The sequence below is a fragment of the Calliopsis andreniformis genome, chromosome 6, assembly GCF_051401765.1.
Source record: "Calliopsis andreniformis isolate RMS-2024a chromosome 6, iyCalAndr_principal, whole genome shotgun sequence".
Taxonomy (NCBI): Eukaryota; Metazoa; Arthropoda; class Insecta; order Hymenoptera; family Andrenidae; genus Calliopsis; species Calliopsis andreniformis.
This window is the reverse complement of record NC_135067.1, coordinates 18,933,451-18,959,530: the sequence shown is the minus strand read 5'-3', so window position 1 is coordinate 18,959,530 and position 26,080 is coordinate 18,933,451. Positions and strand designations below refer to the sequence as shown.

At 37.8% G+C, this 26,080-nt stretch overlaps 3 protein-coding genes and 1 long non-coding RNA gene across 9 annotated transcripts in view; 1 reads left to right on the top strand and 3 right to left on the bottom strand.

The window, feature by feature from the left end:
* Window positions 1-6,435, bottom strand: part of Fim (plastin-2 fimbrin) — a 30,329-nt gene extending 23,894 nt beyond the window's left edge. Inside the window, exon 1 of the mRNA XM_076379710.1 lies at window positions 6,110-6,435. Within this exon, the coding sequence (XP_076235825.1) occupies window positions 6,110-6,160 (51 nt within the window). The 5' untranslated portion in view covers window positions 6,161-6,435. The remainder of the gene's footprint in view (window positions 1-6,109) is intronic.
* A 2,189-nt stretch (window positions 6,436-8,624) lies between these two features.
* Kdm5 (Lysine demethylase 5) lies at window positions 8,625-24,146 on the bottom strand. 3 transcript variants are annotated; one of them, XM_076379630.1, is made up of 17 exons: window positions 23,739-24,146; window positions 20,489-20,705; window positions 20,230-20,390; window positions 19,515-20,150; window positions 18,961-19,453; window positions 18,753-18,880; window positions 18,475-18,669; window positions 17,059-17,519; window positions 16,715-16,976; window positions 15,815-16,637; window positions 15,531-15,739; window positions 15,236-15,460; window positions 15,041-15,125; window positions 14,566-14,966; window positions 14,243-14,363; window positions 14,004-14,146; window positions 8,625-9,015 (listed from the first exon to the last, which is right to left on the bottom strand). In XM_076379630.1, the coding sequence occupies exons 1-17, from the start codon at window positions 23,967-23,969 to the stop codon at window positions 9,001-9,003; spliced, it is 4,806 nt and encodes a 1,601-aa protein (XP_076235745.1). In that variant the 5' UTR covers window positions 23,970-24,146; the 3' UTR covers window positions 8,625-9,000. The 3 variants fall into 3 exon arrangements, with proteins under 3 accessions (XP_076235745.1, XP_076235744.1, XP_076235743.1); XM_076379629.1 differs by lacking the exon at window positions 8,625-9,015 and adding an exon at window positions 13,523-13,658; XM_076379628.1 differs by lacking the exon at window positions 8,625-9,015 and adding an exon at window positions 13,593-13,727.
* On the bottom strand, window positions 10,179-13,056 carry LOC143180101 (uncharacterized). The gene is made up of 2 exons (XR_013002076.1): window positions 12,908-13,056; window positions 10,179-12,789 (listed from the first exon to the last, which is right to left on the bottom strand). It is a non-coding gene; the product is annotated as an uncharacterized LOC143180101 (long non-coding RNA).
* A 131-nt stretch (window positions 24,147-24,277) lies between the features above and the next one.
* Uqcr-q (Ubiquinol-cytochrome c reductase ubiquinone-binding protein) lies at window positions 24,278-25,621 on the top strand. Of its 4 annotated transcripts, XM_076379631.1 has the most exons (4): window positions 24,278-24,376; window positions 24,865-24,927; window positions 25,152-25,317; window positions 25,429-25,621. In XM_076379631.1, exons 1-4 carry the CDS (start codon window positions 24,293-24,295, stop codon window positions 25,521-25,523), a joined length of 408 nt encoding a protein of 135 aa, XP_076235746.1. In that variant the 5' UTR covers window positions 24,278-24,292; the 3' UTR covers window positions 25,524-25,621. The 4 variants fall into 4 exon arrangements, with proteins under 4 accessions (XP_076235746.1, XP_076235747.1, XP_076235749.1 ...); XM_076379632.1 differs by lacking the exon at window positions 24,865-24,927; XM_076379634.1 differs by lacking the exon at window positions 24,278-24,376 and having other exon boundaries at window positions 24,921-24,956.
* The last annotated feature ends 459 nt before the right edge of the window (window positions 25,622-26,080 follow it).

Below are 26,080 nucleotides of genomic sequence, written 5' to 3'. Positions count from 1 at the left end.
GTGTATGTTGTAAATTCTTATTCCAATCTACCTCGTCAACGAGTACAAAATCCAAATCTAAATTAACTGCATGCAATATCCCCTTTTCCAAAAAAAAGACTAGAATCCTAATCTTCTCAAGGAACCCCACCTTTCTTATCTATCTAATAAAACCGAATTAAGACGAGCCACTCCGTCGATTCCATGCCTGCAGTGCATCCATATCGCCCTTAATACCAGCGCAAATATTTTCGAACAAGTGGATCTCTCTATCCGTGTAAATGGAGCAGCTTCCACGGAATTTCGCCGGCAGGGAGATTAAATGCACAGCGTTTGTTTTCATCCCCGATATGGAGTCGCTGGCAGCGAGTGCAGCCCCAGAAACTCGGCACCCCTGATTGCTTCGAGCGGCGTGTTTTCGTTCCCTACTCGGCCGCGGCGTCGTAACCCGGACCCACCTAAACCCGTGAGCGTTTAATTCCCAGGAACCCAACAGCGTCGATGGTCTATTTTCGCTTCTCTGCAAAGGACCAACGGCACGGAGGCTGGTCGAGAAAAGAACGGCACGTGGCTGCGGTGCCGCGGCGCGCAAGGACGCTTCGGGGGGCTGCGAGAGCACGTGCTCCTTTATTTACGCCGACTCGTTTTACCAACGCGAGTGGAACACAACTGGCCGAACGGAAGCCTTGCGAGACATTGAACCCTTTCCGATGGACGTGTGCCAGGGCTCCTCTAGTGGCTCACTTCCATCGAGGGCCACTTTGGGGACTGCGAATACGTGGCTTTGAATAAAGAAGCGGCGCACTGTGTTCTTTCTATAGGCCCTTGGAATATGCACGAGAGGTGCTTAATTATGGGTACAGTTTTCGGGACCCCAGGTGAAATTATTCAAAACGGGGAATTTTGTATCGGATTGAAGAGTTCAGATTTTGAGAGTTAGAAAAATTAAAAATTTGAAAATTTGAATACTGTTTAGAAATTTGAAAATTTAAAAATTTAAAAATTTGAAAATTTGAAAATGTGAAAATTTAAAAATTTGAAAATTTGAATTATTCTCATTTCAAACGACTTGATAAAATATCTGAATCAGCTTTTCTTGAAACGAACATGTACAGAAATTTCAGAGTACATATTTTAATTTACAGACCCCACCCAGTTTATTAAACGATAAGATTTACAATATAAACTCATTGCAGAAATACGATCGCTAATCAAATCGTCGTCAAATATCCTCGCAATGACGTGAAATTGAAATGGTAACACATGCAACAAGAAAACGTGTGAAATGGTGCATCTTTCGTTTACTGCATCGCCCCTTCCGGAGCAACGCCCCTTTCAACATTGTATCTGACGGGGTGACTCTCAACCCCTAGCACATCGAAGCGACCGTAATGCACACCGACGCGGCCATCATCCCCCAAATACATATTTACATAGCCGAGGGGTGATTCGGATGCGCTAAAAAAAAAAAGCTGCCGGGGCTCGTTTAAAGCCGAAGCGACGCGAGGAATCGCTTGATATCGCGACACACGCAGTCGACGCGCTTTCGAGGATTCGAAATCGTTGCTCCGGATGTCGTTATCTGATCTCTGTCTGGAATTCCGCCTATTACGTGCCGACAAGTGCAAATTTTTTTACCACGTTTCTTTCTATTCCTTTTTTATTTTTTATATCGTTAGGTATCAAATTGTGGAACGAACTGACGAAGCTAGTGGCAGGTGAAACCTGCCAGCCACTATAAAGCAATTCTTACTGGATGTAGTACAAGCAGCCGAAAATGTAAGCAGAGTTAAAACACTCTATGGCAATTTTTTGGATCAAGAGAAGAGATATAAAATATTACAAGCTTCTTTCACAGTGACGAAGTGTACTGCGTAGTAAGTATCTTTGAGAATCAAGATTCTCAAGTACTTTTTACCTGATTGTACAGCTTATAGAGATCGATTTGGAGTTCGGAAGCAACACTGTGTCTACGATAAAATTCTCTATACTGTTTATAATGGCTTTCACGATCCTGGAAGGAAAACAGACTATGGTCTTATAATCGCTTTAGAACTCTCCAGACCCACGAGTACTATATCGTGCCGCTCCCTTTCGAGCACCCTCCGCTGAGTGTAAATACGAAACACACCTCGATTACTTCCACTAACGACTTTCGCTACCGAAAGGCAAATCCCACGAACCAAGGGAGGAAACGGAGGGAGTCCCTTGGAGTTGCTCGAGGACTCCAGAAACCACGAACTGACCTAAGATCCGCTTCCCCGGCTGAGTCGAGTCAAGTGCTCAAATATTTCAGATAGCTCGAAAAAAGATCTTAAATTGCAGGAAAAAAATATTCAAGTACCGTGAATAAATTCCAAATGGTTCGAAAAGAACTGAAATGGCGCGAAGAAATTTTAAATGGAGCGAAAGATGTTTAAATGGCTCGAAAGCGATTCGAAGAGAGGGGAACGAGCTCAAATGATGTGAAAAGATAGCCAGGTACTCCAAAGAGACAATTTAATCAAATCTACTAAAATATACCACCCGAAAAAAAGAGCTAAAGAAACAATAAAAAACAAAATCAACTGGAATCAAACTATCCCCTAGCCCTCCAACATTTTAAAGCCTCTAACTTCACTCCAGACTCTAGGAACTGCAGCAGACACATGAATTCGGGATGAAGCCAAAATCTGGGCGCGTCCCGAGGCCCACGCGTAGCTCAGGGGTGGTCCCCTCGATCGTGCCCTTCGCGCTCGTGTCCCCGTGCAGATTCGCAGCGATGCAGCAGGATACACGTCGCTCGGAAGGGTTGCGCTCTGGGCACCGGTAACGCGATCAATAAGATAATTGAAGACTTTCTCGACAATGCCGGCGGAAGGGAGCAATTTCGCCATCTCCCATGCACTTGAGCAAGGTCATTGTTTTCGAGGGGATTCTCTCGTCTCGGTCCTAAGCGACGTCGCGCGGACGCCTCGTAATTTGTATCCTGCTGGCTTGAAACTACGTTGCCCTCGGCCACCGTCAGAAACGAATAAATCGCGGAGAGAGGAAGGACGCGTACGCTGAGGGCGTGTGACTCATAAATTCTAAATTCGATCGATAAGCCAGCGGGAGAGGACGTCTGAGGGAAACGTCTGAGGGAAACATCTGAGGGAGGCGGATGTACCTCCTGTGGGAATTCGTCACTTGCACGGAAATATTGATGTCGAGGAAGTGAATATTTTTCTAGTATCAATTCTTTGTTATGTACTGAGAAACTGTAAACGGATTAAAGTTGAAGAACGTGTCTGAAGATAAGATAACAAATTCAGACAAATCTGTGCAATATTTAGCTCACTTTTTGCTATCATTCATTTTACCTCTCTTAAGTATATTTATATGAGCTCTCTCAATGTCTGACAAAAAATTGCGTTGCACGATATGTCTATATACCTGGATTTCTGTGTGTCAATATTTATCTAATTCCCCAGTTTTGCCTGGTTTACCTCGGTGCAAAGCAATGTATCGACTGCAAAGTTCGAAAACCTGCAATGTAGGCGAAAGGGACTTGGCGTGAGCCCCAGTTCACGAACCGATAATCCGGCATATCGGTTTACTCGCGATCCGCGTGCTGTCGACGCTACATCTAATTACGTATCGGATAAACGCGGCACGATGTGGCACAAAAAAGAAAAACAGATAAACCGCAGGCTCGAGTATCTCGATGACGTCGAAGCGTGGCCTGAACCCAAGCGTGTACGCGACAAATTAATTTAAGACAACAGACAGCTCTGGGGGGAAGGAAAACAGGGGTAGAAATAAAAGAAAAAGTTTCGAAACGAAACTGCACGGTCAGTTAATCAACCGTGGAAAGTGAACTCGTAAAAACAAGAAACAACGACCTGGTAACTAGGGATAAGCCGAGGTGCTCTTCGAAGAACCACGACACGCTAAGCACCTGCGATCATTGAGTGAGATAGGTACAATATTTCCTCGTTGAATTCTCGGTTTTCGCATTACGATGGATGTTTCAGTTAGCCATTCCATGTGTTGGAAATAAGAGTGAGCGATGTTAACACTTTGAAGTCCATGTTATTCATATCAGGGGAGCAATTTTTGTATGATTGTGAATGAGATTAATTTATTTACGATATTATGGTACTAATAAAAAATTCATTATTATTATATTATCACTGGCTTCGAGTTGCCAGTGCGCTCTACGTGAACACTGCACATCTGTTCTCGAAAGGAAACCCTCGACTGTACATATAATAAAAACATAATTAGAATGACCGTAGGTAGGTATTCGGAGAACGAGCCACGTGTTCACGTGTTTCTCTGTCGCGTGCAGCGATATGGTCGTCCAGTGATCGAAACCACAGATGTAATAACGTCGAGTGTGTCGAAACTCATCTGTGAAATTCATGAGACGTAAATGTCTTATCCATATTGAAACTACGTGGCATTTCAGATGTTCTAAAGACGCTATTCGTTATCTTTTATGAGTTGACTACAATATTTTCTCGTTAAAAGCTCATTACTGTATTTACTACACCTCAGTAGCGATCCGTGTAACTTTTACTTTCACATTTTCTCATTCATATCTTTGGCTGTACCTAGAAAGGTGAGCCTGCTCAATGAATCGTGAAATTATATCGTGGAAGTACTACCTACATTTGTGTATTACGCAAAATTAAATCAGTTACGTAGGCCCCTTGTACGAAATATGAAAAAAAATGTGGAGTATCTCTTTCTAAAGAAGAGTAATATTTATAAAAAAATTTAACTCTGAGATTTCTTTAAAAATCCAGGCACTAATAGTCGCTGGACCACTTTGTACGCGGGTATAACGGTACTGAAGAATTTTAGACATTTATCAGCACGAATTAAAGCCCCAGATTTTGGTTCCGTTATGAAAGGCAAGTCCCTGAGAGAACGGTACGACAATTGCACCATAAACACGATAACGTATAGTTTGGGTGTCGTGTTGACACGTCACACGTTTGTTCCAATGAAACAGCGAGGCAACTTGCAATGTCGAGACGAGATAAGTTGAGAATTAGTTTCTAAATTAATGTCACACGTTAAATCATTCTTGTCTATTCAACTTTTAGAAACAACGCGACCCCTTGTTGACCGCATGTACCGTACACTTGACTGCTGTGACGTCACGTGTCTTCCTACGAAACTACAGTTTCCAAACGAGCCAGAATGTAAATAAAACGACTCGGTAACTCGAGTTATCCCCACGACAGATACAGTAGAACCTCGATTAAATCTGAATAACTGGTTTTACTACCTTCGAAAAAGTACTACGTACTAGATCACTGTCTAAATCTCAAGTCATGTTCCACTGTACTCTTACTGTTATTACATCGAATACTTCACACAATATCGAATAACATAAATGTGAATAATCGAGGTTCTACCATAATATCATTTCGCAAATAGTAAAACGAAGTGTCTTTTTGTCCCGCGTTGTTTAACAAGCACATGACCACGCGATTATTACGTACGAATGACGGCGAGTCTACACGTGCGTAAACATACGTGCACACGCGGCTAAGCAATAAGCGAAAAGCGACTGGGCCACGATACACGATATCCTACATACGTAATTACGTGCTCGATCGGCTCGAGACGTTGACATTTAGCGTCGTCGACGTTGCTAGCATAATTTAACGTACTTAATTCAAGTACTGTTTTTCCGAATCAATTATGTATGAATCACATATTAGCTAAAGACTGAGTAATAATAATTCACTGATTCATACGCGCATGATTCTCCAGACGGAGAATCGGAAAACCTCCAGTAGAGATGTCAATAAATATCTCGAAATTAATCACGCCTCCATCTCCACAAATTTTCTGAGCAATCACGAAAGAATCCACGACTAATTTCAGGGACTATAGATCTAAATCGCAACGAGTCTTGTCAGAAAAAAAAAGGAGTGAACCCACTGCAGGGCGGCGACACCCGGCGTAGTCCCCACGAGGGTGGGTTTCCACGAAAGCATGCTGATAAAACCGGCGATCGATAAGAAGCCGGGGTTGCACGCGTGATGCATTACAACGTCAACGAAAGAGCACAGTAACGCGCACATTATAATTCACGTTACCGAAACGGTCCATCGAACGCGCATAATAAATTCGAGACAAAAGGACTCACCGCCTGAAATTGCTCCAACAACTCCTGCCGGTCGTCGATCGCAGTGGCCATGTTGTTCCGAATATATAATCCTTTCCTTCCTTTCTCCGCAGTCCCTGCGCGTGGCCCTTCTCGCTCCCTCTGTCTGTCTCTCTCCTGTCTCCCAGGCCTCTGCCCTCGTTGTCCAAGCGTAAGATGAAGACGGGAAGCGCGGCGAACGCGAGTCGGTAATTTTCACCCGGTACACGCGGGATAGTTACCAAAACGGTTTACTCGGGGCGTTCTCGCACCTCGCGTACGCGTTCCTACGTTACGACACGATCACGAAGCAGCCACACCGCGGGAACGCGTCCCACTATCACGGAGTCGCAACGAATACTGAGGCGCCCGAGCGCCGAGCGGAGCGCGCGCCAGCGAGCCGAGGAGCCACGAGAAGGGCCGACGGCGCACGAAGGGACCGCCGCTGGCTCGACGGCTCGACACCTTGGGACAGGTCCGTACGGTTCCACGAAACATTCGAACACGTCAATATTGAAATGTATGATTCCTGTATGCTTGACCCTTGCACGCCCGACTGTCTTTTATCGTATTTGCTCTCTTTTCTGTAGGAGAGATTCGATAAGGGAGAAATCTGGCGGTTCCAAGGGAGACGTGCTTTTAATACAGCGAAACGCGAGATTATTGCGCCGTTCGCGTGAATGCTTTTTTCTTATTCGATTCTTGAGTTGGTTGAGTTTAGGGTAAAGGACCCAAGTGCTGTCACTTTGTACGCTATTTTAGTTAGTAATTTGTCGGAGAGAAAAAATTACACTCATCCTTTTTCGTTAATTTTTTGGAGATACTGATAACGAAAGAGAAAGTAAGAGAGGTTGTAGTAGAGTTGTAAAGTGACAGTACTATCTAGCTATCGAGATACTGTTTTCAAATTAATAGATTTTTAAATAGAAGAGAAGACTTTCAGAATCACTGAATTTTTTACTGAGTTAGAAAATCTATGGAGTGATATTAAAGTCAATCCTACAAGTAACAGTAATTGAGTCTTTTACCCAAGGTAAAAAATGTCGAGGTTCTTGAATTTGAAATCTCTTCTTCTTGGCTAGCGAATGTTTCGGATTTCGTGGAACACGAGACAAAAAGGAGAACAAAAGCGTCCATTATTCGAAAATTGTTCCGCCCCATCTTTCACGGCGTTAGAGTGTTGAGAACCTGGGGGCGGAAGTTGTCAAACCCGCCTCGAGTTGAGAAGTGTCTTCTTCGCGGATGATCTCATTGGAACCAACGCGAGACCTCGTTCTTTAATCGGGAACCACAGATTCTTTCTTTGACACTGTTCTATTCTTCTGTCTAGCACGAAATTGGTAACACTTGTCAGAGAGGTTAGGTCCCCCAAATTTTCTTCTTGTTAGAAACTCGTTTGAACATTTACTTCTGCGTCTTGTCAGCCACGAGAAAATTATAAATCGCCGAAGCAGAATACCTCCAAGTCGAGTCATACCGTTTCTAAGATTGTTTCAACGCGCGTGACAGAAATACGAGTGCCTTGCACCATAAAATTGCGGAACACGGAGTGAAATATTGCTGACTTCCGTGTACCGGAAATTGTACTACGTATGATCATCCACGGAATAAAACCGGTTACCATAAGCGGCGATACACTGTTTTTCTTCGAATTTAACGATCCTGTTAACGATATTCTGAAAATATCAGTACAGTGAAGATGAATGAAACGTTTTCACAGCTTAATCCGTGTCAGATTTGAGCAAAGCATGAAGTACTAAATAGTTTAAATAGAAACCATGTTTTATTTTATTATCTGAGAATTTGAATTAAATCTTCCATCTAAAATCGAAAAAATCAGAAATATTTCAGATTTGTTGTTTTTGAAACGGTGTTTACCATTCTTGTTTCGAATTTTATCATTCACGGATAAAGATAATGGTATGCTCATCAGTGTTTCGCTTTAATATATTGGAATATTGAAACAGGTCGCCTGATTGGACGATGAGAATACAACCATCCAATCGTAGCATTTTTATTTCGAGGAAATTGTAACAGTCATATTGTGTACTTTGGAACAAATGTGTGATTGTAAATTATAATTACAATTAACGATTACAAACATGTAAATTTGTCAAGGTAAATGCAGTGACTCATTTAAATCTTTGAATAAAGGACAGGCGTGCGATGCTAAATGACTTGCGGCCGTTAAACCTCGTTGGAACGACGAACAACGAAATCTCGAGTTGATGAATCATTTTTCGCGTGCGAGAATTCTGAATCGGAAACGAAAAATTCTGGTTGAGTCATGTGATGAAACTCATGGGAAGTTTTCGTTTCCATGATTGATTTGACATTCCGATATTATCGTTTAAATGATACGTGCAATTCCATCACGTATTTGAAACGCAATTTCTTCGATCAGTTGGGCTGAAATTTCTTTTCTGTGAATCATCTCGCTGACTTTTTCATCCTACTTGTATTTATGAAACTATAAATATACGAAAAAATAAACACTATGAGAATAGGGATAAAAATGTAGACTGTTAATAAAAAATTTATTTTTGTATTTTGTAAGGAAAATTCTGGAAAGTTAAACGAGGGTTGACGTTGAAAGATGAAAATCATTTTCGCGTTCTAGAATTTCCTTACTCTTTTTTTTTTAGTAAAGTTTGAGATATTAGTTTCGCCGAAAGCTCTGCTTTGCGCACAAACGTGAAAATCTTCTAACCCAGCTTGCCCAACTTCCCGCTGAGCGTCATGTAAACGAGAAATTCATGTCTCCCCCAACTTTCATGTTCCGCCGCTCTTTATTGACATTCTATCTCTCCCACCGGTCACACGAATACGCTTCCACGGGCATCGACCCCTTTTAAATAATGTTACATCACGGGAGATGAGCGACGATCGACTTGTCAGAGCCTCGACTCCTGTAAGAATTTTTCTGACACTTTGATCTACTCCCTAGATGCATTCATATTGAAATATGTCTCACATGAAATCTATGATAAGGAAAATCTACGAATTTCTACTTTTTATCCCTTGCATATTAAGGAAAAAAAAATTAAATCAAATCATACATAGTGCTTTATAAGATGTACAAAATATTTTTCAAAAAAATTCTATTTTGTGGGTAGGTCAATAAATACATTTCTTTTAACAAATAAGTAAAAAAATTAAAAAAATAATGCATGCATTAATCTAACAGTACTACAAGGTAAGCACAGAAAAACAGTGCAAGCATTTCACGGTTTGAATGTACATGTACACATATACATTTAATATATTTTATCGGAAATCAAAGTGGTATAATCTTACAAATAAAGACTACTATTTTTTAGCGCTACTTAGCCTTAAGTTACATTCACTTTTTATAAATATTCCCATCTACAACAACAATTCGCGTATAAGGAAATAAACTATGTCTGTGGGTCTTATAATAAAATAGACATTCATACAAGTGACAATGATGAATATCGCACCTAATTAAAAGAAAAGGAACGCGAATAAGTGAGAATGTAAAAAATATGAAATTAACAATATCTTTTTTATGCGACTATACACACATTTTTGGTGGAATTTCAAGATTCATTTGCGAGGTGAAGCTTAGAGTAACTAAAGCACGTTAGTTTCCTCTGTAAATGTACACAGAGTAAAAAGAAATGAAGCGCAATAAAGTGATCGAACTGTATATCAAAAAGGTGATTAGTGATGGCAATCATTAGTAATTGGAAGTTAAGTAACGCTTTTTCACTAAATTACATCACGTATGTGCAACAAAATTAGGCCAATATTAATGTCATGAACTGATCGCTAATTCTATGTTAAATTTAACAATTTCTTTCAACATAGAAAAGAGAGACATATACACACAAATCTACGATAACGAAAAGTAATGAAATATTCATCGATTCAGGAGTAAACGATAGCTACTATCGCCCGAGCAAACAATTTACAAACATATCACAAGAAAAATAGGAGTTTTGAATTACTACACGAACTCCTATAACAAAACGTGTCCCAAATGAAATTAAAATGATTATGATGATCGATGTAAAAAAAGGTGTTAGCTGCGCTTAGAAACAACAATTAGTTGCACGTCGAACTCATGACATCTAATTACAACATTAATTTACAAAAACTGTTTGGTCGAAACATAATACTTTTGTTCTTTAATAATACAGGCTATTCATTTGAATCCAGTAAAGTTTAATCGGCTGGTAGGTGCATGGCTACGTAAGACGTTTCGTTACGAGAAAGACAGAAATTAATACTAGACCGTTTTTGTGCTCGTCATTGGAAGGAGTAACAATGATGAGTTTTCTTTCATGATTGGTAGAATTCCGTGGAACGCGTAGGCACTTGCCTTTTTTACAGAACATTGTCAGAGCAATGGATGCAGATTTAACACTATGCTGATACGTTAACAGGTTAATCTTTTTTTTTTAAGGATTTCTCTCTTTTTCCATAAATTTTATAAAGAAGTTAAACTTGCACCCACAATTCTGAAACATCCTGTATATACTGAACGAACTTGATCAGTATTCAACATAGTACACAAGTGTCTTATAATGAAGTACAATGTTCGTATGTCCATCCTGCAAGAACAACAGCTGTGAGCAATAATCACGCAGTTCCGACCTTCTCATACCATTAGTCACAATGCATTTTTAATGATAGTGCACCTCATGAATTTCTCATATATGTCCTTCTTTTTTTTTCTCGTTACATTTATGTCGCTTAATAGAAAAATGATACTAAGTACCTCGTATAAAATATATGTAACCAATCTATATATAGTATATTTTTATCTTTTTTCCTTTTATTATGAAAGGAAACAAATGAAACTTCTTATGCTTCACCTAACCGGGACACGAAAACACTATCGTTAGAAATTCACTGTGTTCCCGCATACATTTAGATGCGATAATCTAAAGAGGATTACCGCATCTATTTGTGTCTGTACAAAAATATATGTGTGTACACATGTCTCATCAATTCTCGGTTCTACAGTCTGTTTTAAACGCAACAGGCAACGCAGTAGTTATGGATGATGCATACTGCTCTCCTTTTATTATCTTCCTCTTATCTCGCTGTTTGGTATAATATAGTATAATGAATTCTGTTAACCGATTGATCAAACAATCCCTGTGCTTTCCTTATGCTATCCCTAACAATGGAACATAGACAAGTATTTCGTTAACAGAATGCATTTGCAATGTCAACCGCGACGATTGGTGTTGCATATTTCGTTAGGCGAATGTTTAAAACACACTGTCAGCCGCGCGTCGTTCCACACATAACACACATTCGATAGAGCTCAAGTTTTGCATGGATCGATACACTTCGTCCACATTAACAAGTAATTATACAAAGTTTCTTACGTCGCTGACACAACGCTCTTTCGCCAATCAATCTAGAGTAAGTTTCTTTTTGCACTTTGCGATGCCTAAATGCAAAGAGCAGCTACGTACAAGTTTAGACACAGAGACACGCACATAAACACATTTCCACAAGAGCAAAACGGATCAGTTCCAATTTGAAAAGGGAGGAAAAAGAAAAGGAAACACGATTCAACGACCACATTAAAAATGTAACTAGAAAAGGTCATCATAAGCTATCAAATACGAAGCATGGTTTTGTACCAGAGTTAACACCAAATACACAAAAAATTACGTACGCCGTAATCTACATACTTTACATCAATGTTAGTGATAGTAAAGTACTCTTTTTATTTTTTGTTTACAGAGAATGAGATCCATGTTCGTAACGCTTACAATATTTATAAAATCATTTATTACGGAATATATCTTATCGTTATTGTGTAAGTATCTTTATATAATATTCAGAGACTTTTATAATACTTTAATGTACAAAGTAATAAGTAAGCTTTCACATTACACTACACCGGTGCGTTATATAGTGTGGACGTTAAAAATATTTAGTTAAGTTTCACATGTAAAACGATTGACTCGAAACATTCAACAACTTTGAAAATTTAAGTTTAACGTTGAATCGGTAAAACAATAACTTGTGAAGTATTACCAAATTACAATATCGATCACGATTAATTGACCCGCCGAATCGAATATTATGTAACATAACAGTTATTAAAAAAAGTTAAGACAAACGTTATTTTTCGTTCAATGGTTGACATTGTAAAATCACACATTAGAATAATACTTTAACTTTAGAATTTGTTAGTAAAAGAAACAGTTCTCTCTTAGGCCCTTTGAGAAATTCCTAACTCACAAAGAAATCACAAAGTGAAATGAAACGAGACAAACGATTCGTAAAACACACGAATTAGAAAAGTTGTACACTCTGGTCCAAAATCCGATGAGTTTTCAATTCTCTTCAATTATCTTTTTCAGGAAGGCAGATTTAGATATGCCATGTATCTGCGTGTCAATTGTTTTCCCTTTTTATACAAATTGTAATCTTACGTCTATCTATACGTTCCAATCTAATTTTCTTATATAATAATATGTATAATATCTATATCTTAATACACACATCTCTCAGTCTATCTGTACATACTACAAAGCGAGAATGGATCCTTATTCCATTTCACGCTGTTACAATTAAAAGCTGATACAAAAACCGACGGAATCTTCTTCGAAATAAAAGTGTTCTCAAACGACTCATTTTCTTCGTCACGTATACCTATGGCCTTCGCCAATCTTTACCGCTTCGCAAATCGCCTACAATCGTTAAATCAATCAATGCCCCGGCTTCTATTACACCTCTCCTACCTTCATTTGTATCAAGAGCATCACACTTGCGCTACGGATCGTTTTTATAAATAATGTTAACGCATACCATTAGTTTGACAGTCGTTGGCCTCACAAAACGTGTATTTCCTTCTCGATCGATATTGATAGCGAGTGATAGGAGACAATCTCGTAAGACAGATTTTTTCCAACTCATGTATGAATCACGGTTCATCCGTGATACCCACATATGATTCCACAAATGGAATTATTTTTATACAACTCGTACTTAATTTTAGAATCGATACATCATTTATGTGCAAACTGAAACACTCAGGATTTAATGCCATGAATTAACATTAAATGAATCTCAAATCAGGTGTTTAAGAATGTAATACACGAAAATAATTTACAACGAATACAAAAGTTTTTCCCTCTTTGACAAGGATAAATGTACTTTTATCTCAAAAAAAGAAAAGGAAAAAAATAAATTACATTTTAAGATGTTATATATATGAAAAACAGGCATTCTGAAAAGCGCGCATCAAATTGAAATAAAAAATAATGCTCGCAATTAATAAAATCGTAACTCGACTGTGATGTAATACTTTTACCTCCAATATCTACTCGCGGCAATAACCACATCGACACACACGGTGACCCGCAGTAACCAACTGACTGGGATAAAATTGATAGGTAACATTAATTTATCAGACTGTAGAGTTCACAGTCGAAGTAATTTGAATTCGATAAGTATCTCCTAGTCTTGTACGGAGCTAATAAGATAAAGTGGGCTAGTAGGTCCTGACGAAGGATGTCGTTTCCTGAATGTCTGCTTCGCTGTCTGTGCCCTGGTACCCCTGGGATTGAGAAAGGGAAAGAAGTGCATCCAGGCCTAATGATTCGGCTAGCGGATCTGGCGCTCTCGACTACAGTGTAAACAACATAAAAAAATATTGCTCTAAAACTATAACATAATCCGCTACTTAGCAAATGAAAGATAAAGCTGGGGAAACTATCAAAAAATAGTATTTAGAATTGGACTAACTGAAATTAAAATTCTGTTAGCTGCGTGGTTTATAATCAATGAAAAAAAATAAAATGCATGACAATAAATCGATAATGTCAGCAAAACGACCATAAAAAAATTACTTGGTCTACAATTGATAGCGATAATGTGTTCGAACATAGACATGTAAACTTACGGTTGAATTTTGTTCTGCTTCCTTACAGTTACTGCATATGTAATCGTCTTCTTCTGCGATTTCTGTACGATCTAATCCGACGCAGTGCATGTGGAACCAACCTTCGCAGCCACCATCACACTGAACCCAATCAACTTCCCTACCTGCGCGAATAAATAAAAACATTTAAGCAATTATAACGATATTAACGGTATTCCAATCCTTGCCACAATAATGTATTATTCGTATATTATTCGTACCGTTGGGCCGCAGACAATTAACGGCAGCACAGTCATCTTCCTCATCCGAAGTGTCCTGTTTGGTTTTCTTCCGGTTGCCACCTCTTTTCTTGGGGCCCTCTTCACCTTCCTTGCGTTTCATCTACAATTCAAATTTAACTGAAATCGAGCTAGCCGATGATCAAAGCATTGTATTTATTCAAATTATTTTAAATTTGAATACATCTCGAATTTAAACTTTTTCATCGAAAACTATACGATTCAGTAAAGTTTTAAATATTATTTTGTCTCATAATTTTGAAAAGTTTTAATTCGAGGCTGATGATATTTTTAAACTTAAGTACCTTGCGAGGTCCTCGTTTTATCGGCACCGGGGAACTAGCAGATTTTTTTTCTTTCTGTAGTCCCTTGCGTTTAACCAAATTTTTTTCTTCCATTTTTTGACGTCCGAGCTTTTTGAGTAGCTCGAACTCCTCGGACTTCCTTTTTCTTCCACGCTTTTTTATATCTTTCGTATCTTGGTTTAAACTAGACTGAATTTCTTCATACGAAGCGTATTTGCGAACAGTGCTTGGACTGTTCGTATGACTTAATATACGCCAGATGTGCTGTGTTTCGTCTAACGCAACTTCCAACAGATCACCTTCCATCATTAATTCTTCCAGACGTAACCTTGCAGATTGTGAAAGTATAACTGTGGCTTCACTGGAATCACTTGACTGCGATTTCCGTTGAACTTTAGATACTAATGACAAAAAATAAATAACTGTTATGAATCCATATTATTAAAGCTATTTCAATTAAAGAGAAAATTCTTACTATATGAGTATGCATGTTCATTACTGTCGAATGTACTACAGCTTGGCTCGTCATCATCTATCGTAACAACATCGTCATCATCATCCTAAAATATATCGTGTACATATAGAACCTCATAATATATATATAGCTTATCTTATATATAAATTTATGCCATATTGTTACACAAAGTTGATTAGTACTGTTAACACTTACTGCGATACTAAGTGCACTATCGTCCGAGTGCACACCGCTAAGTGGAGCGATTGCTTGTACCCTCTGATGTAATTCTGGGTTATTCGCTGCTTTTTTCAACTCACTACTAATGATCTTTTCTGTCTTTTCTCTTGCTGCCGCTTCCACCAGTTTCTGTGAGAGTACAGATAATTTTGCTAACGCAGATGAAATTTCATCTGTGGCTAATGCTTGTCGAGCTCGATCCTATTAATAATATTTAGAATTACGAATAAGGTATAACATTATTAATATCTTTTTTGTACCCAAAACTTACCTGCCAATTCATTGCACGCTCTGTTAAACACTGCAATGCTTCACCCTCTGGTAAACGGATCGGAATCTTCTGCAGACTAACTAAGAGCGCCAAAATTGTTTCCAATCGTGGTCGTCGTGAACGTAAACAACAAGGACACAAAAATTTAATCTCCCTCGACATTGGTAATTTTCCTTTGTATGATGTTTTTGGTAATGGTACACAATTCGCTGAAGGAAACAATGTCGATTAAATCACTATGAAATCTCATATGTAATTACATGTATAGCAGAAACTTTACTTACAGTGGAACCAATCTTTACAAAGTTCGCATTGAAGCATGAGCCCAAACCTTGGTCGACGACAAACGCAATACCTCGAATCATCAGACCCGGTTTTCATTAAATTTCGTTCTCTTAAGTTTCTCATGGCTTCCATTTCACGCTGTTCTGCTAACTTAAAGGCGGCTACAACAGTAGCCGAGTCATTGGAATCGTCCAACTTTGTATCACAGACAAAGACAGGTCCTACGGATTCTTCACTTTTACTTTTTTTAGCTTTCAGAGCCTGTATACCGACTCCGATTCGTGGCGACAAGGCTTCCATTAAAGTATAATGTGAATTTTTCCTTAGGAATGTTCTTGCTGTCCTTTCTTTCCAAGTCTTTGCTTGTGAAAGAGTGGACTCTAAAATTGGAAGAGCATCTAGATGCAACGGGATACTCCTACCCTTTTTAATTAGATCGTCTAATGTGTCGTAATAGGGGAAATTCTCCCTTGCTTGCACATCTTCTACCATTTTCGTCCAATTTTTCGCTTTGTTCAATGTATCTTGAAGAATATCTAAACTAGGTAAGTAAGCTTCCACTTCATCAGCTTCATGAATGAATTCTTCTAAAGCTGATATAGTTTGTCTGCTTTTTGTATGAAGGTACAATTTTGCTTTTTCCTCCCACTTGTCAATTGCAATTATTAAGGCTTGTAGCTCAGAAAGAGTATTTTCTATGCTCAAATGAGGAGGTATTGTCATTCCTTTTTCAATCAATTTTGCTAAATTATCCCGATGTATAGACTTGGGATCTTCCTGAATAGACTTTACCTCTTCAAGCCACTGTATTTGTGCTAATTTCTATAATAAATAAATATTTAATTATACTAGACAATAGACTCATATTATTGGGAAAAAAAAGACAACAAATATATTACTTGTTTTAAACAAATGAGCTGAGGTAGCTCTATGCAAATAGAATCTCCAAATTCAATGCACTTTTCTAATTGTTCAATATCACAATTATCTTCTTTAGCTTCTAATTCTTCCGCCTCCTTTTGAAATTGTAATACTTGATCAAGTATATATTTTACTCCATCAGATTCTTTCAACTCACAGCACAGGTTTGTGATTTCCTTATAAAAAAGTGTTAATTCTTCTACTGTGAGCTTATATTTAGTTTCAACTGATTGTCTGGTTCTGTACAAAGGAGATTCATATTGTAACTTCACTTCCATAACGCATGTACATATTATACATACAAATTAGAGTATAATCATACCTGGTACGCTGTTTATTATTCAGAAGTTGCTGCGCAACACTTGCACACTTTTCTGCATCTTGCACAGCAGTTGTTAAAGCTGTTAACAGTTCACTCTCTGGAAACTTTTTGCTTTCTGCTTCATTCAAAAGTTCTTTTAACTCATTCAATTCAATTTTATCATTTTTCTTATCAGGATCCATTGCCTCTTTCACTTTTGTCACCCATGAGTCAAATGACTCTGCTTTTAGTTTCAATTTTTGCAACATGATTGGTAATTCGTCCAAAGTATACCGGTAACGTAATGTGTGTTTTTCTGGAGGGCAATCACACAGTTCTGTGAAGTGTCTCAAACAAACTAACTGTGAACTCTGGCATGAACATGTAACTGCACTCAAGAAACAAGTTGTCTTGCACGCTTCACACTGTCTCTCATCATCCGGTAAAAGTTCAAATGCTTCGCGTTCTGCTTCTGTTACTCCCTAAAAGACACAATATTTAACATAAACACTGTTTATGGAATCATTCACTGACCTTACATTTTAGGAATAACATTAAATTAGAATGTAGCTATCAATTGAAACACATGTACCCATCTGTAGACAAATTGACTTTGAAGTAGAAAGAGATTTGGCAAATATATGATTCACTTAAGGTTATCACAAACGCTTTCAAATAAATACACAAGAAAAATCATAACGTTCCCTGAACCAACAGAGAAAATGTAATGTCTACTTAGCATCATGGCAAGGCTTTAAAAACATAACCTCTATTCACCAATAAAAGTTACATAATCAAGACCAGAGACACACCAAATAGACATCAGCTAGTCAAGGTCGATAACTAAAGAACGATCGCACAAAAACTATTTCAACGACAACGAACACAAGCTAACCAAATATAACGAAATACATGGAGGCATTAATGAGGAATATAACGTGGATGGTGGAGCTCTACTGCGATGACCAATGGTTGGCAATATCAGCCGCACACACACGTCTTTTACCGCGTGTGCCCGCATGGTTGCGAGTCTGTATGCGTTTGCCAACGTGTGAGTGCAACACTGTGGCGCGTAAGTCGGTGAGGGAATGCCTGTAGCATTCACTCACTATACTGTTTGACCTAAATACATCGGTCCTCATATTTAGAATCGTAACTCGTTCTACATGGCTGGCTCGTTTTAGAGGCAAAATTTGAATATCCAAAAATTTGTATATTCATTTAACTAACTCGACTAAATTTGTTATACATTTTGATTAAAAATAAAATTAATTGAATTCATAAAATAATTGAGAACAAAAACGAAAATAACAGTATCCAACTGCCGATTGAAGAAATAATCAAAATCAACCGTGATTGTGTTAAATAGTTCAATATATACAGAACAAAAATATGTTAGTATTTATGTATTAAAATAATTTCACATTATCGACTTACCCATTCCAAGAGATTTTTGCGTAGTTTCTTCTCATCATCTACCATTTGAAGCATGTCGTGATAAGTTGCAGTCGCAATTCCAATATCCAATGAATCTGGATCCAATGACATTTTACATACCAATTCATCGTGAGAAAACACGCAAAATCGTCTTAAATTCGAATAGTGTGTAATACAGTCTCGGCCAATTTTGAGCTATTAAACACACAATATAATCCATAAGATATATATATGTACAAAAAATGATTTGATAGTATAAATTTAGAGGACTACTTTACCCAATCAGCAGGCGCGAAATTCACAGCCTCGGCAAAGTTATACCCTTGATTGAAACCAGCATGATAAGCCCTTGGGAACGTTACAACAAACTCACCCGCGTGTTGATCTGTTCTGAATACTGGTACACCTAAGGATAGGATAGGAATATATGGATGATAATCGATACCCTATAACAGAGTACTGAATTCAAAATTAATTTTATGTTACCTTCATTAGTCAAAATGTTAGGATTCATGATAGTAACTAGCTGGTGAAGTAAATCTGGTTGACTGTGAAACAGTTCTGGAGCAGCAGATTTCATTGATTGTTCAAACCTTTCTGCTTGAGAACCAGGTACGCCATACCACGTCTTCGGTTCTCCCCAATGTAGATAATTGATTGAGTAACTCCAGTGATCTTCATTATGCCAGCAAAATGTTGCAAAACACATGCCAACATACATCCACGGTACTTTCATACCGCTGATGTCAGCGTTAATATGACCTAGGACACTTCCACGTAAAACCGGCAAATTGTTTAAATTCCACGAAGATTCAGCATATTCTTGATCACACGTAAATAAATTAACACTTGTTTTTGTTGGAAACCCAGATCCATGATCCATTGTATGTAAATCTGCACCGTATTCAACTGTTACATCTTCGTCGATCGAAGATACTATTCGCCAGAATTCTTTTTCTACTAAGGATGTTGGCACCATCTGCAAAAAATAATTTAATAAGTTTTATCATTCTATTAAACCACCTGTTGTAATAACATACGTGTACGGGCATGTTGAAATAATCGCTTTTAAACTGATCAGCCATTTCCCCAAATTGCTGAAGAGTATATTCTCTCTGAGCCTGTTCAAAACCAAATGCTTCCATTGGTTTGGAAACCTCTTCTGCAACACACTTAGGGCACCTCCAATCTCCTTTTGGTATTTCTGTCAATGGTGGCATAAGACAGAATGTGTGATAACTATCATCACATCCATCACACAGAAGCATGTTTTCTTCATTGTCACCTCTCCCACAATTGTGACAAATGTACTTTGCCAAAGGATCAAATTCATAAACAAGTTTCACCCCCCTTGTTTTATTAGATTTCTTTCCTTCTTTGGTATTAAAACCAGCCATTTTTGGGCCAGCTCCATAAAATTGTAGTTTCTTAAGCTCTTTGCTGTCATCACTATTTTTACATCGGATTCCATCTTTGCAATCAGTGTCAGAATCACATTCTTCCTTACAGTCCTCCTGTTTAATCGAAACTTCTTGTTTCTCTTCTTGACCACTAAATCTCTTTGACCGACGTGAAAATTTCTCAGTTGGAGGTTTAATCTGTTGCCGTGATATGATTCCATGTGGCTTGTAATCCCTGTCTTTTTTTTCACTTGTATTGGAATCTGGTTCAATTTTCTGTGGAATTTAATCAACAGTAAATAACACATATGTTAACTCAAGATAAGTAATATATTATTTTAAAAAAAGAACTTACTATATCTGTTAAAGTTTTCCCTTGTTTAAAGACGTCAAATGGATATAAAATTCTTTCATAATGATTCTTTAGTATACTCCCTACACTACGCCCAGATGGATAACCCAATTTGTTTGCAATTTTTGCCCATCTTCTCTCTCTTGTTACAGTTTCTATTCCACCTGCAAATGATATGAACATTCTCAGTTTATGATGTCAGCAACAATTTCATTAACAATCTTGATAATGAAATATGATTGGTGAGATAGTAGAAACGAACCTTCATCGGTGACTATTTTATGCAAAGAGTACAAATCAAGAGCTTTGCGTTCTACAAGAGGGATTTTTAATGAAGAACCTTGGAGCTCCCAAAATTTTGCAATTTGATCTAAGAAATTAAGTTTTATTCTTGTTTTTGCTTCCAATTCATTTAATCTTTGTATCCTCGGAACAAATTTAAATTTATCAACATCAACAGCAAATGGTGGCTGCCAATTCTATAAAACAAACAATAACAAATTCACAATAATGGTCTATAAACATTATTTACTTTTATTTATCATGCAAGAAAATAATAAGGTCAAAAGATAAGATCATAAGATGGCATTAAAGTAACATATTGTTATTGACTCAAGACACATTAGTATTTCCAAGTATTAAACAAGATTACGAAAATATTATTTTTGTATAATTACATCCATGTACACAATTTTGCTTCTTTCATTCAGTAAAACATTTGTTTAAAAAAATGTATTTGTTTAACTTAGAAAAGGTATATGTATACTTCGAGACTCGTATCACGTTATTTACGCCTTTCGTGTACCATTGCGGTAATACTTACAGGGTCTTCAGATGAGTCAATTAATTTAATAAAGTGAGGATTTAATCGTAAAATACAGATAAACTTATGGTAACATCGGAATAGTAGATTTTAGTCGGTATTGACCGAATGTAACAAATGAGATAAGGAAATTAAACAATTACAGTTGTTTTGTCAGTACCTAAGCCATTGAAAATATATCAGGAAAGACAGTAACATATAAATATATATATATCTAAATAATCGATAAGTGCCTTCGTAGCCTCATCCCTATCGTGACGCAACACCATTGTAAGATCAACTTTTTGGATACATTATTTCTTTTTAATGGAAGTTACAATAGAAAAAATCTTTTTCATTGATTATCTAAACTCATTACATTTAATTATAGCGAGGAAATGAACATCGAGGTGTAGCCAAACGATATGTGCACGGCGCTAGAACACATAAATCCAAGTTGAAAATAAACGAAACATCGACGAAGATTTTCTCCATATACGACGCCCATTTAATGTCGCGACCATAGTTATTTCTGTAATGGCGTCATCTCGTTACAAAATATAAATTTGCTTTAAGACCCGACTGATGGATAAATCAATACACATTTCCTTTAAGACTTTAATGATAAATAAACCAATACACTTGGAACGGATTATCGGATAAATTAAAAAGGTAAACCTGTCAGAACGGACGGAAATGATAGACGTCTAAAATTGTACAGTAGAACCTAAAAAGACTAATTTGTCGGAAGCAAAACATCAAGGGTACATGTTATTATTAATACAGGAAAAGTTGTATTACAATTAAACAATGATATTTTCACATTCTGCACTTGTGATATTTACAACTGTGTAACAACTCTCATTTTAATTAAAAAGAAATCGCTTATGAAAATTCCAATGCAAATTAACGACTACTTGTATCCAATAATTGAGCTTTAAAACAAGCATACTCATAAGTAATGAATATTGAATGTTGAACATTTTTATGATAAAATAATTTCACGTACTGTGCTATATATTTTTTAACGATTTCAGGTCAACAATTAAAGCAAATGCAATTAATTAATTAGAATCTCTCAACGGTTATTTTATGAAATCTTTCTTAAATAATTTGCATTATCGTAGCTTTCACGCAATGATCCGAGGTACGATTACTCGACAGGTAGTCTCAAAATGGAATTTAATCTAATAACAATGTACTTTCCCAAAATAATTAGTATCTTGATTTTATTACGCATTTTATACGGCCATTTATAGAAGCTGTCTTCTGCAGCACTGAATTTGCCCTAGGGTTATTAAATCCACTTTACGTTTTTTCTCTAGCATTTTTTAAACCTCTATCGATTTCTAGAATATCATTTTGCAGTAGTTATATTTTATATACATGCAGAAGCAAAATGGTGGAACGAATAAATTTGATTGATGTTGCAAAACGAGTAAACAATCATGTAAAAATAAAAATCTCAAAAGATAACTAAAAAGACACTAAAAAATTTCCCTATATGTATCTTCTTCCAAAGACCTATAACTGTAACGTACACTCCTTTAAATTACTTACAGCATAAAAAGTAAAAGAAGTCGTACTAGATACTTCTCCAAAACAAAAAAGCATTAAGCAACGCGATTTTTATAATATGCTCTATGTATAATAATCATACGAAGCCAAGAAAAGTTATCGATACCGAAATTGATGAGTGTCTACGTGCTCAGAGACGAAATAGAAACTTCTGGGAAAACATCAAACGATTCCCGTATTTGCAACTTAACGATATCACGTACGCCTCGAGAGGATCGACGACCACAAATACTGATTATTTTTTCAACGCTTTCTCTATCGATGCCATGTCCATCAAGATTTAGCATTTCCGCAAGATTTTGAGGCATTTTACCAAAGGTGACATTGTTTCGATTGTCTCGGCCATTTTACATAGCGTACCTCCTAGCTATAACGATAATAATGTCGCAACGAAACCAGAGTATCTAGCGTACTTGAATCCACGATTTTTTTTCAGTTCTCCGAGTTCTCTCGGCCGCGATTCGAAACCTCCTCGAAAGGAAAAAAATATCGACGCACTTCGGACGTCTATGCAACACCTATTAGCATATCTCGTCGTATCAAAACGCCACGAGAGAAGCACACATATAACACTGCGGGCTCCTTTCTTTCCCTTTTTCCATCGCATTATCTCTCGTCTCGTGTCGACGGAGACATGCCTACACTCTTACCCAGAAACGAAACCGTTTCAATGTTCGCCCATAAGAGCCAGGCTGCCAATAGCGATACGAAAATATGGTGTCATCAAGGAATTGATCCCCGTTCCACGATTAATTTTCCTCCGAATGCGTGTATTACGTAGAGTAGTCCGTTTATTTCGTGATGTCACGGCCGTGATGTCCGCACGGAAGCGTCACAGCACGTAAACGGGGTCGTGCATGCATGTCTGCATGGCCAGACAATCCCGTGAAAACACAAAATCGTTGAATCATTATTACGAAGGGCCCCGGGAGACAGCGAGAAACACGGGGCCAGAATCAATGTTGTGTTATAACGTGGTTTCTTCCCACGATAAACGACGGGTACGGAGAAAGCGCAGGGACGAAGGAACGAGGCGAGAAAGCAAGAGAGCGAGAGAGAGAGACAGAGAGAAGGGAAAAAAAGCGAAGAAATTGAGATTGATGTAATCGCGACGGGATATGGATTTACTCACAGGCGGCGGTTTGATCTTACAAATGCCAGACTTCTCCGCGATCGGTCGTATTTTTGCGATGTAGCCGAGGGGGTCGTGAAACTCCTCGATGCTCGGTTCGAAGACCGGCGCCTCTGGCGGTATAATGAACTCGAAGTCCGAATCGGCACGGTCGCAAGCCATGTCTTGGGCGCAACGATAAGTCCCGAAAAAATCCTCGCAGCCGAAGTTCGTGTCGAACCTCGATACCATGACTCGCGTGCCCAGCAGCACAGGCTTGGACGCGGATAGGCGGCCCGCACGCACCTAACGCGGCCGAGGGCCTTGCGCCAGCTCCAGCACCGTTACTCAGCCGCCGGGCCCGACGATTCGATCGAAAACGTGCTCAGGTAGACCATCGTCACAGGCTGCATTTGTGTATCCGGTGGAAAGCGGTTGACAATGTACACGAGAGCCACGGAAACACACGGCGCACAACACCCACGATATCACGCGGAGCCTCGCACACGAGCAACTGTCCCATTCGTCGCTTCCCGTACACCTCCTCTACCCTTGGGTAACTCGGCTGGCCGACGATGGCGCCACTGCCATCCGAAGAACGTGTCAATACTAGTGATTCGTGCGTATTGCGCTTTTCGTCGTCGGTTCACGGGCCAATTGTGAGTGGGAAATTATTTTATTCTTTTGAAAGAGAGATTTTTTGAGGATTGTAGAGATAGAGCGAGACAGGCTTGTGTAGAAATGTGTGATGAGTTATGTGTAGGTCTGTGGAGAAAAAGTGTTTGGATTGAAATTTTTGTTGGGATAGAGGGAGTCAGAGAAACGAAAATTCCCTAAGTTTGTTCGGGTCTTTTTTTTGGTGTTATGTAATCGGATTAGTTATTGACTTGTAGTGACAGTTCAATAGGAGTGATAGGATAGATTGCAGGTAGTTTAAATATTTGTTCTCATTGTGAAGGATCTTGTATTTCACTACGTTGCGAAATTTTATGCGGTTAACTTTTGCATGTTAAATTCTACATTTTTGTAGTCTGTAGTGTATGTATTTTTAATAAAGAGATTAACTATTAACGTTTCTTAGCATAAATATTAGTAGAAGGCCACGTTTCCAATACGCAATTTAAATTTGCCGCTTTCTATGTACTAGTTGCGAATCGATCTCTCGCAGCAACGAAGTGTATTGTACTTCAGAAGTCAGTACCAGTACTTTGTGAGTATTTCTACCTTTCGTGTTGCCGAGTATGTAAATTGTTATATAAGTGTTGTAATTTTATAATAATTATATCTTAATATTTGTTATTGATTTAAATAAAGTAGAAATGAATTTCTTGTATGAATAATGTCTGTCGAAAGCGTGATAGCATTTATATTACGTATTTTAGTTTTTGGTTATGTTCTGCCACTTTGAAAAGTAAACATATTTTTTTTTTCCAGAATCCATTTAAAATGGGTAAGACATGGGGAAATCTCGCAAAGCTCAGCGGTATCACGTACTTTAGAATTAGTCCACATGAGCAGAAAGCTTTTGGTGGAATGATAAAACATGGTGTACCTAATTTGGTACGCCGTTTCAATGGAAGTGTACTACGTGTTGCACCATGTAAGTGTTATTTTTTATCAATGAAAAAGTATTGATACTTTATCTTTTTAATATTTAAACATATGTGAAACATATTATTTAATAGGTAACATTTTTGGTTGTATGTTACAGGGTTTTTAGGTAGTTACATGATCATGGAGTGGGCAGAGGAGGAGTTTAAAGAATCACACCGCAAGAACCCAAAGGACTATGAAAATGATACATAAAATTGTTCTTTAAATATATAATTACCACTTATAGGAAATTCTATATATTAGAATACATAACTGTAAATATTTAACTTATAATAAACATTGAAATATTACTCAGGAATTGGTCATTTAAATCATAAAAGAAAACTTCTTTAAGATAACTTTTGAATTGCTGCATCAGGCTCTCTCATTTGAATGAACGTATTGTGTGCATCCAAATTCTCTAATTGTATTTTACAATCTATAGAAGCCGAATTTTATGGTTATTTTATGTAAAATCATAAAATCATTTTTTAGTAGACTAACCTTTCCATTAAATTAGCAGATCAAACTTTATGTATAGTGAGAACTAACATTACTATATTAGATATTCTCTGTCATTTAGTGATAGATTTTTTTAAACGAAAATGTCAAGGAGAGTCACTATACAAAAAGAATTTTTTCGATATCTCAATGAACTTTTATACGTCAAAAAGTTTCATTCCATTTATCTTTCATCAAGTACTAATCAACAGGTGTTACCTTTCTTCGAGAAAAATTCTGTATTATACGTTCATTGTAACGAATAGTCT